Below are 14465 nucleotides of genomic sequence, written 5' to 3'. Positions count from 1 at the left end.
ACTGTCCAGATCTCTTAAGAATCCAGCAGTCACCTCTTGAAACAAACCTCCAAATGACAACTTCCAGGGACATCAGATTCCAGTCCAGATTAAAGGAAAAAAAAATACTCTAAGCACCCAAAAAGAAAGAAGCGAAGTACCAAGGAGCCACAGTCAGAATCAACATTTAACAGCCGCCAGTAAAAGGAGAAAAGAGAATTTGAAATGTAATATTCCAGAAGGCAAAGACTTAGGGCTTATTGCCAGGAATAACTTAACCAGCAAAACTGAATATAATGCTATAAGGGAAAAAATGAAAGGGTTTGGAGGAATTTGGCTGATTAGACAATAAAATATTTTTAATATTTTAATATTAATATTTTAAATATTTTAAAAATGGAAATGGAATTAATGGGGGAGAGGTAGAAGTTGGATTTTGTTGATTCAAAAAGATAAAATTTAATAAAATAAAACAAACAAAATTTGTTTAAAAATTGAAATTGAAAGACTCCAGTTTGGAAAAGGAGGGACAGAGGAACAGAGAAAAAATGAACCATATAGTGGACCAAAGGGGAAGAGTTGGGATCTAATAGTAATGATAATATTGCAATGATAGCTAGCACTTTAACGTTTTCAAAACTCTTTTCGGGGAGGGAGGTGAGGAGGGAGAGAGGGAAAAATTTTAAATTCAAAAGCTTGTGGAAGTGATTGTTGATAATTCAAAATAAATTAATTTTAAAAAATCAGCTAACTACACCCCCCCAAAAAAGGGGAAAAAACCCAACTCTTTACAAATATTATCTCATTTGATCGTCACAAAAAACTCCCGAAGGTAGGTGCTACTATTATCCCCAGTTTACGGATGAGGACTGAGGCAGACACAGGTTAGTGATTTGCCCAGAGTCACTCTCTTAGTTTGAATTTGAACTCAGATCAGTCTGGCTTCGAGTCCAAGGCTTTAAAATTTCCTGCACCACCTAACTGTCCTACAATTTAGAGGGACTTCCTACATAACCTTTCTGGCCGGGCCTTAAAAAAACCCAACAAAAACTGAGAGGATTGGGCATCATCACTCATCATCCATGCGCAATGGGCGGAACTCTCTTTGCTTTGGGATTTCGTGCGGCAGAGGACCGGAATCTGCGTAGGACGCAGGCGCGGCCGGAAGTCGCTCTTTGAAGCCGGCAGAGGACCGATATGGAAGGCGAGCTGTGCCGGAGAAGGAGAGGAGGGAGATGTGAGGTTGGTGTGGGGGAACGCGATAGATCTCGGACCGCTGACTTCCGGCATCGGAAGGAGGCTGATTGGGGAGAGTTAGGAGTCAGGACCACACCCCAGACTAGGCCGGGGAAAGGAGTGTCAGGCCCCGGTCCCCGCTGAGTCTCCAAGTTGTGACCTGCCGCTCTCCACCGGAAGTGGCTTTAATTTTTCGGGGGATCCCAGGGACGCCGAAGTCTTCTAACTCAACGTCCTCGTTTTACAGGTAAGGAAACCGAGGTCCCTAGGGTTGCATGACCTGTTCAAGGTCACAGAGGTAGTAACTAGGGCATGACGGAGTCAGGAATCGAAACCAGCTGACCCACTCTTTTATTAATAGAGTTTTAAATCACCTGTTTCAGACTTGATGTTAGAGCTGGGCTCTGTGGAACTTCTGGAGGGAAGGTCTGAGCTGGTTCTGTTGCTGCTTTCTTGGGTTATTGAGGGTTGTGTTATTCCAGGATCTCAATGAAAGATTTCAATGCTCCCTGAGTGATCCAGTCCAGGGCAGAGTCTGATTGCTGCTCCCCTGATCTGAGCTCTGTAAGTTCCTGACTTGTGTTTGGGTCTGAGCAAGAGTAGCCTGCTGCTGGATTCATCAGCCCTTATCAGCCAGCTGGAAAGTCGTGTTGGTTCACAGTGGCAGAATTATAGGCTTCCCTTTGGTCTGAGATTTCTGCCCTGGTTATTCTTCTGCAGGCAGGGCTAGATGCTGGAATTGAGACCTTGCTCTGATCTTGGAGTCTCATCCACACTGCTGCTGATGCTGGCTTCTGAACTTCTTTCTTGATGTACCACCCAGGGCCTTCCTCCTGGGAAACAGTACTGCTGTGCACAGATCTCCTTCTTACTCTGCCCTGGATCTTTGATCTCAGATCTGATAGTGTGTGACCAGGCTGCCATTTGGCACCTGTCCCCATCTGTGTGCCCTGGTATGTGTCTGGGACTTCCTTTTGTGCTGGTGCATGGCCTTCTCCTAGTGTCTTGCCAACCTCTCAGTCTCCCTGTGCAGACCTGGGCCTGATTAAGGACTCAGTATGACTTTTTTTGGATTTCCCCATCAGGATTTGGTTTGGTACATTTTATAGATGTGTTTGGAGGGACTGACAGGAGCTCAGTTTGATTGATTCCTTCCACACTGCCATGTTTTATGGAACTTAGTGAGATGATTGTGTGTTTTCCAGTTAACCTTAGGCCCAGGAAGATGGGGATTATTGTGATGCATTTTACAGATTCTGATTACATTTGAAAGAAAGGATGAATTCACTGCTAATTTGGTAACTTCTGTATTGTTTCTTCTGTTACAGGTAAAGCTGAACTTGTAGCTGAAATTTCTTTTCCCTGATGAATTCTGGAGAATTTTATGATTTGAATTGGTTCTACCATGGCTTTACTTCACAAGCTGCTAAATGGCACTAATTTTCCTAAATTATGCAGAGTGCAAGATGCTGCACGATGCTTTTTGTTGGGGCCTGTATTTGCTGGCTGTCCCTCCAGACTGTACAGTAGTATTAAAAAAACAGAAGCTGCTTCAGGTAGATCTTCTCCTGAGGGGAAGACTCAAAGCAGCTTGGAAAAACACACTAAGGGTGAGGTTGGTTTAGATCTAATTTCACCTATGGAAAAGGTTGAAATTATTTTTGATAAAGCAATTAAGGCTGAGATAAAAGATCACTTTAAGCTTTTAGCAAAGGAGTTGGTTGACTGTTGGAGAGGACCCGAAGGTCGCCCTTTGTATGAAGGTTTACTGGAAAATACTAGAGTGATGTGGCAATTTCGTAGTGATGAAGATTTGGATAAGTGGCTAGTGACGTCTGACAGGACAATAGGAGGCAAAAGCAAAGCCTTCCTGAAAATGGCCAGTAATAACCAAAGTGCGCTCTTCTATGGGATTCTCAATACTGAACTTCCTCGTGATGGGGTGACCCAACAGAGTGGATACTGTGCAATGACATCCAGGATTCCAAGGGTAGGTGAGATAGTTAAGCTGTTTGGCTCTCCAAAGTGCCCTTCTCTGCAGTCTCAGTTGTAGCACATTGCTTTTATTTATGACAAGGGAAATGCACAGAATGTCCTGAGCAGAGGACTCCAATTTATACTGAGGGACACATTTATGCCGCTGAAATTAAAGGGGAAAAAGCATTTCTAAAGTAGAGTAGAAAGTCCCAAGTTATTTGTTGACTGGCCCCTATTGTCTAGCCTGGTCATTTGGGCCACAGCGGGTCATTCCAATATGAGAAAAACCCTGTTTATCCAGGGCGGTTTTAGAAGTGGTGGATGAAGATTTGAGTCGGCTGTTCTTTTGTGGGCCCGTGGCTCAACTTTGAACTAGGATTCCTGTACCCACGTCTGGCTCTCCTTAGAGCAAGCCCAGATTTTCAGGACACTCTGAGGAATCATCAGACTGGGAATGGTTTAGGGATGTCCTGTGCTAGATTCCCATACTTGATTTTTTCAGCAGATCGGGAAACAAACTGGTAGGAACTTAGTCATTTGCTTGGAGTTGTGTTGTATTATATTGCTACTCTGAAGTTTAACCTTGGGGTCATCCTGTATTCTTCCTTCCCATTGACTCTCCTATTTCCAAATAGTTGCCAAGTCTTGTCAATAACAACATCTCTTATATCCTCCCCTTCTGTTCACTAACTTAACCATAACCTTATCATCCCTTGACTACTGTTGCAATCTCTTAATTAGATTCCTAGATTCCAGTCACTTCCTCCTTTTAGCTGACCTTCACACAGCCACAAAAAGAATTCTTCTAAAGTACCAGCTTCACCATATTACTCTCTTACTCAAGAAAATTCAGTGGGTGCCTGTTGTTTGCTTCTCTGTTAGGAGGTGTGGGTAGCATGCTTCATCAGCAGCCCTCTGGAATCATGATAGAACATAGTTGTTTATCAGAGTTCTTAAGGCTTTCAGAATTGTTTGTAAGCCGTTTGTTGAAAACAAACCAAAACAAAACCAAACCAGAACTAAGGTATTATATGCAAAGCATGGTTTAGTGGAAGGTGGTTTGCCCATGCTGAATATCAATTAGTTTTAACAACTAAGATTTATTAAGCACCTTCTATGTGCAAGACATATAGGTCCTGGGGATAGAAAGATGAAAAATGACATTTCCTTCCCTCTAGGAGCTTACTATCTAACAGGGACATAGAAAACCACAGATAAGTATATTACAAGGGGTCCTAAGATACCAGACATTGAGGTCCTTTCTGGAACTAAACTGCCAAGCATTTAGACTCTGCTTCAGAGAGCACGATTTGCCAAAAAGACTGTTTTATAGAGAAATCACACAGGGCAAGTGTTCACACGGTGGTCAGAAGAAGCGATACAAGGACACTCTCACGGTCTTTCTTAAGAACTTTGGAATTGGTTGTGTGAGAGGGGAGACACTGACACACCACCACTCAGCATGGCGTGCCCTCATCAGAGAAGGTGCTGTGCTCTGTGAGCAAAGCAGAATTGAAACAGCTCAAGAGAAACACAAGATACGCAAACTTAGAGAATCCACCCTAAAGGTTCACACAGACTGTTTGTGCCTGACCTGTGGAAGAGCATTCTGAGCTCGTATTGGTCTGACCAGCCACAGTCAGACACACTGAAACTTGACTCTAACCTAGTGATGTCATTTTGGTCCTTTTCGGAAGCAAAGGACAACGACAACGACAACGACTATTACCCCAGAGAATAGGGCAAAATTATATAAATTCTGAAATACAGAACCATAGTGTCTGGTGCTCAGACAATAATAACTATCCAGTGTCCTCTTTTCGTTTTGGCCTATATTAGTAGATTTGAACAAAGCCAAAAATGGTTCCTTCTGCAAGAAAGATAAAATAACTAGTGTTTTCTTATTATGATTATTTTAGATGGTGATCTGTATTTCACAGTGTTCTCACTATCAGTATAAATATTAGGTTATATTATTAAAATTATCAACTGATATGTCACATTATCTTAACTTTTTTCCATGTCTTTAGGGTGCTTTTGAGAGGAAGAAGTATTATGATTGGTCCAGTTTTAATACTCTCTATCTCCGTGTGCGTGGGGATGGTCGGCCCTGGATGGTGAATATCAAAACAGACACTGACCTGATCCAAAAAAATCAACATTTGCATAGTTACTTCATGTTCACACGTGGGGGGCCATATTGGCAGGAAGTCAAGGTAATAACAACAAAGACTTACTCTGGGTTCCGGAATTGAGATCCTTTGGAATCATGGCTGCATCTTCATTTTCTTTGTTTTACTAATCTCTGCTGATAGAATGTGGAACTGCTTTATTTGGAGAAGTGAAGAGCTGGCCTTTGCCCTTATGGCAAATGTGTTATAATACTAAGTATCACATCATGATACTGAGTATATTGATGTGATTAGGTAAAGGCGATATTCGTGAATGTGCTGAGTCACAGAGATTTAGATAATGCCAAGTGCACAAATAGATTTTTTTCACATGTAATTTATGTCATAGCAACTCTGAACCATCTCTGCTCAATGAATGGTACTGTTAAGTTCTCAAGGAAGAGAAATCAGTTTCTCAGGAATTAAAGTTATTGAAACTTTATGGAACAAAATTGCATCAATGCACAGGGATACAAACAAAAGTCTAGGGGATGTTACTTTATGAGATTGTGTTTTTCATTTCTCACCTCATCTATTTGAACTAGTAATAATATTTCCTTTCATTTGGTTAGTGCTTGCTTTATGTTTTTACAGAATCACTTAGTGCAGTACCTGGCACACAGTAGGTGTTTAATAAATGCTTGTTGATTGGTTGAACCTTTCACATACATTATTGCATTTGAACCTTAAAAGAATTCCTCGGAGCTAGGTAGGGCAAGTTATTATTTATTCCCATTTTACAGATTAGGAAATTGAGATCTAAAGAGGTTAAATAAATTTGACAAGGTTGCACAGGTTGTAAGGGGCAGGACTTGAAACCAGGTTTGCTGATGTGTTGATTTCCATATAATTAATCTTTTAGTTAAAGAAGCAGAGAGCCAGCATCACCAACCTTGTGTCAGGTATAATACTAAGCTAGTATGTGTTAGTGTTTTGCCTAAACCAAAAATTGTTTAAACACTCCAAATGAAAGAAATCTTATGTGTAAATGCTTTTAAAGTCACCAACAAATTGTTTTCCTTCTCTTTTCTGTACAAATCTTATAACAATACTTGACTTAAACGATTTTGCTCCCAGTAATACTTTTTAGATTGGCAAGGAAATGAGATGTATCTCCTACTTAACTTTTTGATGTCGTTTAACCCTTAGTGATTTGGGAAAGAGCAAGACTGTCAAAGATTAATTAAAATTGCTTAAGTTTATGGTGGAAATGTGCCCACATGTTTACATGGTTCCCCTCTCATTTTTCAGGAAGGAAGGATTAAAGATAAGGAAATTATTTAATAGGGGATAACATCTTATCTTCTGTAAATAAATTTTGAATGTTTAAAGTTTCTGACTAGCTTTTTCTTTTACTGGTTAAGTAACCTGAATTTCCTTATTTGTATAACTTTATCTCATTCTTTTTTATTGCATATATAGCTTGTAAAATTAATTTTTATTTAGAACTTAACACCAAATAAAATGGGCACTTTTGTATGTAGAGAACAGAAAAAGAGAATTGTACATTGCAAAGTCTCGAGGTACATATCTCTGCATATTTATGTTTTTGAAATTATATACACATACACAATAGGAAATTGGGATTAGTCAAATGTTTTTATGGAATTTATATGCCAAGGAGATGAACTCTACAAAAATATTTTAGGGAGTATAGGTAGGTGACTAGGTGAATATAAACATCTTTCTTATTCAATGGTTAGGTCTGGCTAGTTCCAAAAAGGTTTTTCAGGAAAGTAAGTTTGCAATACAGGGATAAAAATAGCCAGATGCATGAGAAGTGGTAAGGTTGGCAAAGGGGCTACAGAAGAGGTGGTGTTTTGTTTTATTTTTAACAGAGTATGTTAAGATGTAGCATATTAACTGCAGGAGACCTTCATTAGGTATATATGTAGTGATATGTATATGTGTCTAAATGTAGTATTACCTTACTGTGTGAATTGAGAATTAAGTTTAAATTCACTGTCGTCCGCATATGTGATCAAATCTAAGTAAATGCCAAAGTTCTCTGCATCTCAAGCATGAATGATGAGATAAGTGCTTTCTTACTGCAGATTCCATTCTCCAAGTTTTTTTTCTCCAGTAAGGGGAGGATCCAGGATAACCAGCAGCAGCTTCTGAAAGACCGGGTGAGTTTTTTTGTGAATTTTCAGAACCATAAGGTCTTTTTGTACGATGCTGTTCCAGTGAAAGCGTTGACTGCATTTTCCACAGATAGCAAAGAATGACTGTTTATGCCTGAAAAGTACCAATCTTATGGCTAAGCTTATCATTGCTTCTTTCATTAGGCAGCCTAAGAAATGAAGGAACTGTGATACTCCCATCTTTGTAGAGCCACAACAGTGTGTTTCATCTTTAAAATGGGGTAGAGCAGTTCAAAATCCAGGGACTTCTTACAATGTCACAAGTCAATTAAAGGGCCTTCCCTGGAATAGTGAAGAGAATGGGAGAAAGGCTACATGTGAGAAGAGCTACCACTCACATTTTTATGGTGTGTTAAAAGTCTGTAAACCCTCTTATGACAACTTTGTGAAGTAAAAATTATATTATTTTACATATGAGGAAGCTGAAACAGGGAGAGGCCTGTGGTGTGGCAAGATAGTGACAGAGCCAGGTTTCAGACACAACTCTTTCTCTCTCTTTTGTCATGCACTGTCCTAGTGGCCTGGATGGGCAAGTGATAATCTCCTCTAGCTTTGCAAGAGAGGACAAGACCTTTTTTAATGCTCCCTGGGGATTAACAGGGTTTTACAGGTTGTTATTAGAGCATAGAAGCAACTTAGATTGAAGTGTGAAGAGACTCAGCTGTTAATAAGCATCTGAGAGAATTAAAGATATATTGTAAACAATGAACACAAGATTTTAATTATTTTCTTCCTTTTCAATACAGATCAGTAGTATTGGATTCACCCTGGCTGATAAAGTTAATGGTCCTTTCTACCTGGAATTAGATTTTATTGGAGTGTTTCATGACCCCACTCATACTGAAGAATTTGCCTATGAAAATAGTAAAAAGATTTTTGGGAATCGTTAGCCAGCACAGTGGATCATCATTTGTTCATAATTAAGTAATTGATATCATTCTGTTACTTGAGAGTGATGAAATAAAGTTTTTATTGCTAGTGTTTTATGCAGTGTCGTCTTTGGTTGTATGTATTGTGAAATGATCAATTCCTTTCATTTCTTAAGAGGAACAGGAACAGTGTTGGATCCAAATCTAAAGAGAAGGCAAGGGATGTATAGGACACTTAGGATAATCATTTCTTTAAATAGCATGTAAGGTCTGCAAAGTGCTTTCTTCACAGTAACTCTGTGTAGTGGCTATATTAACATCCTTTTACAGGTAGAGAGATGAACTGAGCGGTACGTGGCTTTCCTCCCTCAGCCATTAGCCATGTGACCATAGATTCTAAATTCAGTTTTATTTTCAGTTCTAAATTCTTCGCCTCCCGCACTCCCCTTCCTCCCCTTTGAGAAGGCAAGAAAAACAAAACCTATTACAAATATATATAGTTGTGCAAAACAAATTTCTGCATTAGCCATGTTATGACCATGGATTCTATACCCAGAGATTCTAATCCCTCAAGTCAGACATTCTACTGTACCATGATGTTTTCAGGATAGCAAAATATCTTGTAGTTATGTTGTCTTGGCTTGAAGCTCCTTCTCTGTATTTCCATGTAACTGTCTGCATAGGGACTCAGATGCTTTCTTGTTATGAATATAAATTTAAGAAAATGTTTTTGTATGGGTGGCTTGTATTCATACCATATTAATTTCCAAATATATGCCTCCTCTAATAAGCTTTCCCTTGTAACAAAGATTTTAAAATAAAAAGGCAATTTAGCAAAACCAACCACCACACCATGTCTAACATCTGACAGTATGTGCATTTGAATATAAATTCTTAAGTGGCAGAATTCAAACAGGTTACTTGACTGCCAGAAAAGTATATAAGACATGTTTGAAAATGCAGTACCATGGGGGCAGAGCCAAGATGGCAGAGTGAAAGCAGTGACTTGCTTAAGCTGTCCCCCAAACCCCTCCAATACTCATAAAAAATGGCTCTAAACAAATTCTGAAGCAGCAGAACCCACAAAAAGACTGAAACAAATTTCCAGCCCAAGGCAATCTGGATGATTGATGGGAAAGGTGTATCGTGCCGGGCTGGGAGCGCAGTGCAGTGTGGCGTGGCATGCCACAGCGAACATGGAGCAGGCCTCAGAAGAGTGAATCATGGGCAGCTGTGGAGGTTTCCAGACTCCTCAACCCACTAATGCCAAAGAGAACTTAAAAGGTCAGTGGGAAAAGTCTGTTTCTGTCGGTGCTGAGGAAGGAAGGCGGGGTCTCAGCTTCATTCCCCAAGAGCATGGTCCTGGTGGGGGGGGGGGGGCAGCTGCTTCCCGAGCTTCCAGCCCACAGGCTGAGGGGGAATCCAGTGGCTGATCAGAGAGGGATTGCAGGAATCTCTTGCTTTGCCCATGTTTGGATCTGGGTCACAATTCTGGGTGACGGTGCTGGGGTGAGGAGGAACGCTGGCATGGTGGAGCTTGGAGTGGCTGTGGAGAGGAACCCCTCCTCACAGTTACAGGACAGAAAGGAATACTTGTGGTCACAGGCCAGGAAAGGAGTAAACACCTCGCCCCTTATCATACCACCTTGTGAGAACTGAAAATTTACAGGTCCCTACAAGTATCTCTGAAAACAGCTGTATGTTGGGTACATTCCACATTGGAAGCAGACTCTTACCTTAACAAAGAGTTTAAAACTCAAGTAATTGGCCGGGATCATGAGCAAGCAGCACAAAAAGAGTCAGACTATATTATCTTACTTTGGTGACAAAGAAGATCAAAATATACAACCAGAAGAAGACAACAAAGTCAAAGCTCCTACATCCAAAGCCTCCAAGAAAAATATGAATCAGTCCCAGGCCTTGGAAGAGCTCAAAAGGGATTTTGAGAAGCAAGTAAGGGAAGCAGAGGAAAAAGTGGAAAGAAATGAGAGTGATGCAAGAAAATCATGAAAAACAAGTCAACAGCTTGCTAAAGGAGACCCAAAAAAACTACTGAAGATATTAACACCTTAAAAAATAGCCTAACCCAAATAGCAAAAGAGGTCCAAAAAGCCAATGAGGAGAAAAATGCCCTAAAAAGAAAAATTGGCCAAATGGAAAAGGAAGTCCAAAAGACTACTGAAGAAAATACTTCCTTAAAAATTAGAATAGAACAATTGGAAGCTAGTGACTTTATGAGAAATCGAGACACTGTAAAGCAAATCCAAAAGAATGAAAAATTAGAAAACAATGTGAAATATCTCATTGGAAAAACAACTGACCTAGAAAATAGATCCAGGAGAGAGAATTTAAAAATTATTGGACTATCTGAAAGCCATGATCAAAAAAAGAGCCTAGACATCATCTTTCAAGAAATTCTCAAGGAAAACTGCCCTGATATAGTAGAACCAGAGGGCAAAATAGAAATTGAAAGAATCCACAGATCTCCTCCTGAAAGAGATCCCCAGAGGAAAACTCCTAGGAATAAAATAACCAAATTCCAGAGTTCCCAGGTCAAGGAGAAAATGTTACAAACTGCCAGAAGGAAACAATTCAAGTACTGTGGAAACACAATCAGGATAACACAAGATTTAGCAGCTTCTACATTAAAGGACCGCAGGGCATGGAATATAATATTCCGGAGGGCAAAGGAGATAGGATTACAACCAAGAATCACCTACCCAGCAAAACTGAGTATAATCCTTCAGGGGAAAAATGGTCATTAGGGTGAAATAGAGGACTTTTAAGTATTCCTGATGAAAAGACCAGAGCTGAATAGAAAATTTGACTTTCAAATAGACGACTCAAGTGGAACATGAAGAGGTAACCAGGAAAGAGAAATCATAAGAGACTTATTAAGATTGAACTGTTTACATTCCTGCATGGAAAGATGATATTTGTAACTCATGAGACCTTTGTCAGTATTAGGGTAGTTAGAGGAAAAAAATTATGTTATGTATATAGATAGATAAATAGATAGATAGATAGAAGGCACAGGGTGAGTTGAAGATTAAGGGGTCATATCTGGAGCATAAAATTAAGGGATGAGAGAGGATAATAATCGGAGAAGAAGAAAGGGAGAGGTAGAATGGGGTAAATTATCTCACAAAGAAAAAACAAAAGAAAAGTCTCTTACAGTGGAGGGGAAGCAAGGGAAGGTGAAAGGGAATGAGTAAATCTTATTCTTATAGGATTTGGCTAAAGGAGGGAATAACATACACATTCTATTGGGTATGGAAGTTTGTCTTACCCTACAAGAAAATAGGGGGAGAAGGGGACAAGAGAGCAGGGGGATGATAGAGAGGAGGGCAGATTGGAAAAGGGTGTAATCAGAAGTAAATACTTCTGAGGAGGAACAGGGTCAAAAGAATGAATAGAATAAATGGGAGGGCAGAATAGGATTAAGGGAAACAGAGTTAGTTTTTCACAACATGTCTACTATGGAAGTGTTTTGCATAACTGCACATGTACAACCTATATTGAGTTGCCTGCCTTTTCAATGAGGGTGGGTGGGGAGGGAGGAAGAGAGAAAATTTGAAACCTAAAGTTTTAAAAACATATGTTTAAAAAAAATGTTTTCACATGCTACTGGGAAATAAGAAATACAGGAAATGGGGTACAGAAGTCTATCCTGCCCTACAGGAAAATAGAAGGGGAAGGGGATAAGAGAAAGGGGGAGAGAAAGAAAAGAGGGGAACAGATATTCAGAATGCATGCCATCTTGGGGTGGGGGAGGGTGAGATGGGGTGAAAATTTGAACTCAAAAACTTGTGAAAATGAATGTTGAAAACTACAAATAAATAAATTTATATTTAAAAAAAATCCAGTACCATTTAAAATTTTTATTTGTTTTTTAAATAAGTTTTTATCGATATCTTTTGTTTCTACATTATCATAGTTATCTCAAGTACCTTTCCCTCTTCTTCCAGAGAGCCATCCTATATAATGAAATGTTTTTTTAGGGAGAAAAAAATCAGCACAAATGATCAATATATTGAAAAAGTCCAAAAATGAGTACAATGTCTAACTCCTTTAGATCTCTCACCTCCATGAAGGGCTGAGGTTGGGGATATCTTCTTTTATCTCTTCCTTTGAGTCCCACTTGATCGTTACAATTTTGTTACATTTACCTTTGATTTTTTGATGTGTAGTTAATTTTTCCATTTACATTGTTGTAATTACTGTGTATATTATTTTCTTGGCTTTACTTCACTTTGCCTCAGTTCATAGAGATCTTTCCATGCCTCTCTGTATTCATCACAAATGTGATTTCTTACAGCACAGTAATAGTCCATTATATTCATATACCACAATTTGTTTAGCCATTCTCCAATTGATGGGTGTCTACTTTGTTTCCAATTTTTAGTTACCACAAAAAGTGCTGCTATAAATTTTTCGTGTATGTGACTGTTTTCTCACTAATGGAGTCTCTGATTCAGAGTATGGACATTTTAGTCACTTTATTTACACAATCCTAAAATGCTTTCCAAAATGGTTGTACCATTTCACAGCTCCACCAACAATGTATTAGTGTGTCTGTCACCCCTCCAACATTGTTGCCATTTTTTTGTCATTTTTGCCAGTTTGCAGGGTATGAGGTGAAATTGTGCATTTCTCTTATTATTAGTGATTCGGAACATTTTTTCATGTGGTTGTGAATACTTTGCAGTTCTTTTGAGAACTGTTTGTTCATATCCTTTGACAATGTAGCTATTGGGGAATGGCTGTTAGTCATACACACATACATATGTGTCATATGTATTCATTGTTTATCTTTGATACTAAGCCCTCATTAGAGAAATTTTGATACAAAGATTTTTTTTTCCACATTTGACCACTTCTCTTCTTGTCCTAGATGCATTAATGTCATCTATGCAGCTTTTTAGTTTCAGATAATCAAAGTTACGTTTTATTTTTTGTGATTGCTTCTGTCTCTTGTTTGGTTAAGAGTACGTCACTTACCTATAACTTTGAGAGGTACATGATCTGTTTCTTTTCCAACTTTTTTATAGTATGATCTTATGTTAAGGTCACGTATTCATTTAAAATGTACTGTGGAGTGTGCCCACAGGGCTTCTTAAGCTTTTTCCACTAGCTTTTTTGAGTTTTGGCAGCATTGGTTGGCATTGCATGGGCTGAGGCATGTGCCCTGCAAAGTGTGCATGCTTTGTGTTCAGTACCAAGGCTGCAGGGAAGTTGTAGGATGCAGCATGTGAAGTGTTTGATTTTGAATTAATTTTTGGTCTTTGTGCATTCAGAAACCTTTTACTGTTGCTAAATTTTTCTTGACCTCATATAGAGTTGAACCCCACAGTTTAAGAAGCACTGGCAGGTATTGGTTTAGCCTAATTTCTGCCAGATTGCTTTCCTGTTTTCCCAGCAGTTTTTAATCAAACGAGGAGTTTTTTCCTAGGTAATTTATGTTTTCTTCCTTATCAAATGTTGGATTATTGCATTCTGTTGCTTCTGAATTCTCCCTTGTCTAGTCTGTTCCATTCTCTTGTTCTCTGTTTTTATTTTTTTTAGGCAATCGGGGTTAACTGACTTGCCCAGGATCACAGAGCTAGTTAAGTGTCAAGTGTTTGGTCTGAGGCCACGTTTGAACTCAGATTGTCCTGACTTCAGGGCGGGTGCTCTATCCACTGCACCACCTAGCTGCTCTCGTTCTCTGTTTTTAAACCAATACCAGATGGTTTTGATGACTCCTGCTTTATAATATAGTTTGAGTTCTAGAAGTGTTCTCCCCCTTCGTCTATTTATACTACTTTTAATCATTTCCCATGATATTCCAGATGTTGTGTTTTTTCCAAATGAACTTTGTTATTATTTTGATGCATAATTTTTTTTCTATCCCCTCAGGTTTATTTCATTTTGTCTTTGTGTTTTGAATGTGTTTCTTTTCTTTATTTATTTGAATGTGTTTCTTGTAAGCAACAAATTGTAGGGCTTTGTTTTCTTATTTAGTGTGTCACTCATTTTTGTGTTATTTTTAAAAATCTTTTCACATTTAAATTTATGAGTTAGGTTTATATTTTCCCCATCAGTCCTTA

At 39.0% G+C, this 14465-nt stretch overlaps 1 protein-coding gene across 1 annotated transcript; it reads left to right on the top strand.

Annotated features, from left to right (window-relative positions):
- The first annotated feature begins 1150 nt into the window (after nucleotides 1–1150).
- Nucleotides 1151–8491, top strand: NDUFAF1 (NADH:ubiquinone oxidoreductase complex assembly factor 1). Its single transcript, XM_021009381.2, has 5 exons — nucleotides 1151–1462; nucleotides 2544–3205; nucleotides 5223–5408; nucleotides 7418–7492; nucleotides 8254–8491. Exons 2-5 carry the CDS (start codon nucleotides 2621–2623, stop codon nucleotides 8395–8397), a joined length of 990 nt encoding a protein of 329 aa, XP_020865040.1. The 5' UTR covers nucleotides 1151–1462; nucleotides 2544–2620; the 3' UTR covers nucleotides 8398–8491.
- Nucleotides 8492–14465: the final 5974 nt, after the last annotated feature.

The sequence above is a fragment of the Phascolarctos cinereus genome, unplaced genomic scaffold (assembly GCF_003287225.1).
Source record: "Phascolarctos cinereus isolate Bilbo 61053 unplaced genomic scaffold, phaCin_HiC Scaffold_3;HRSCAF=262, whole genome shotgun sequence".
Classification (NCBI taxonomy): Eukaryota; Metazoa; Chordata; class Mammalia; order Diprotodontia; family Phascolarctidae; genus Phascolarctos; species Phascolarctos cinereus.
Note: the sequence above shows the minus strand (reverse complement) of the source record. Positions and strands in the feature narration are given on the sequence as shown.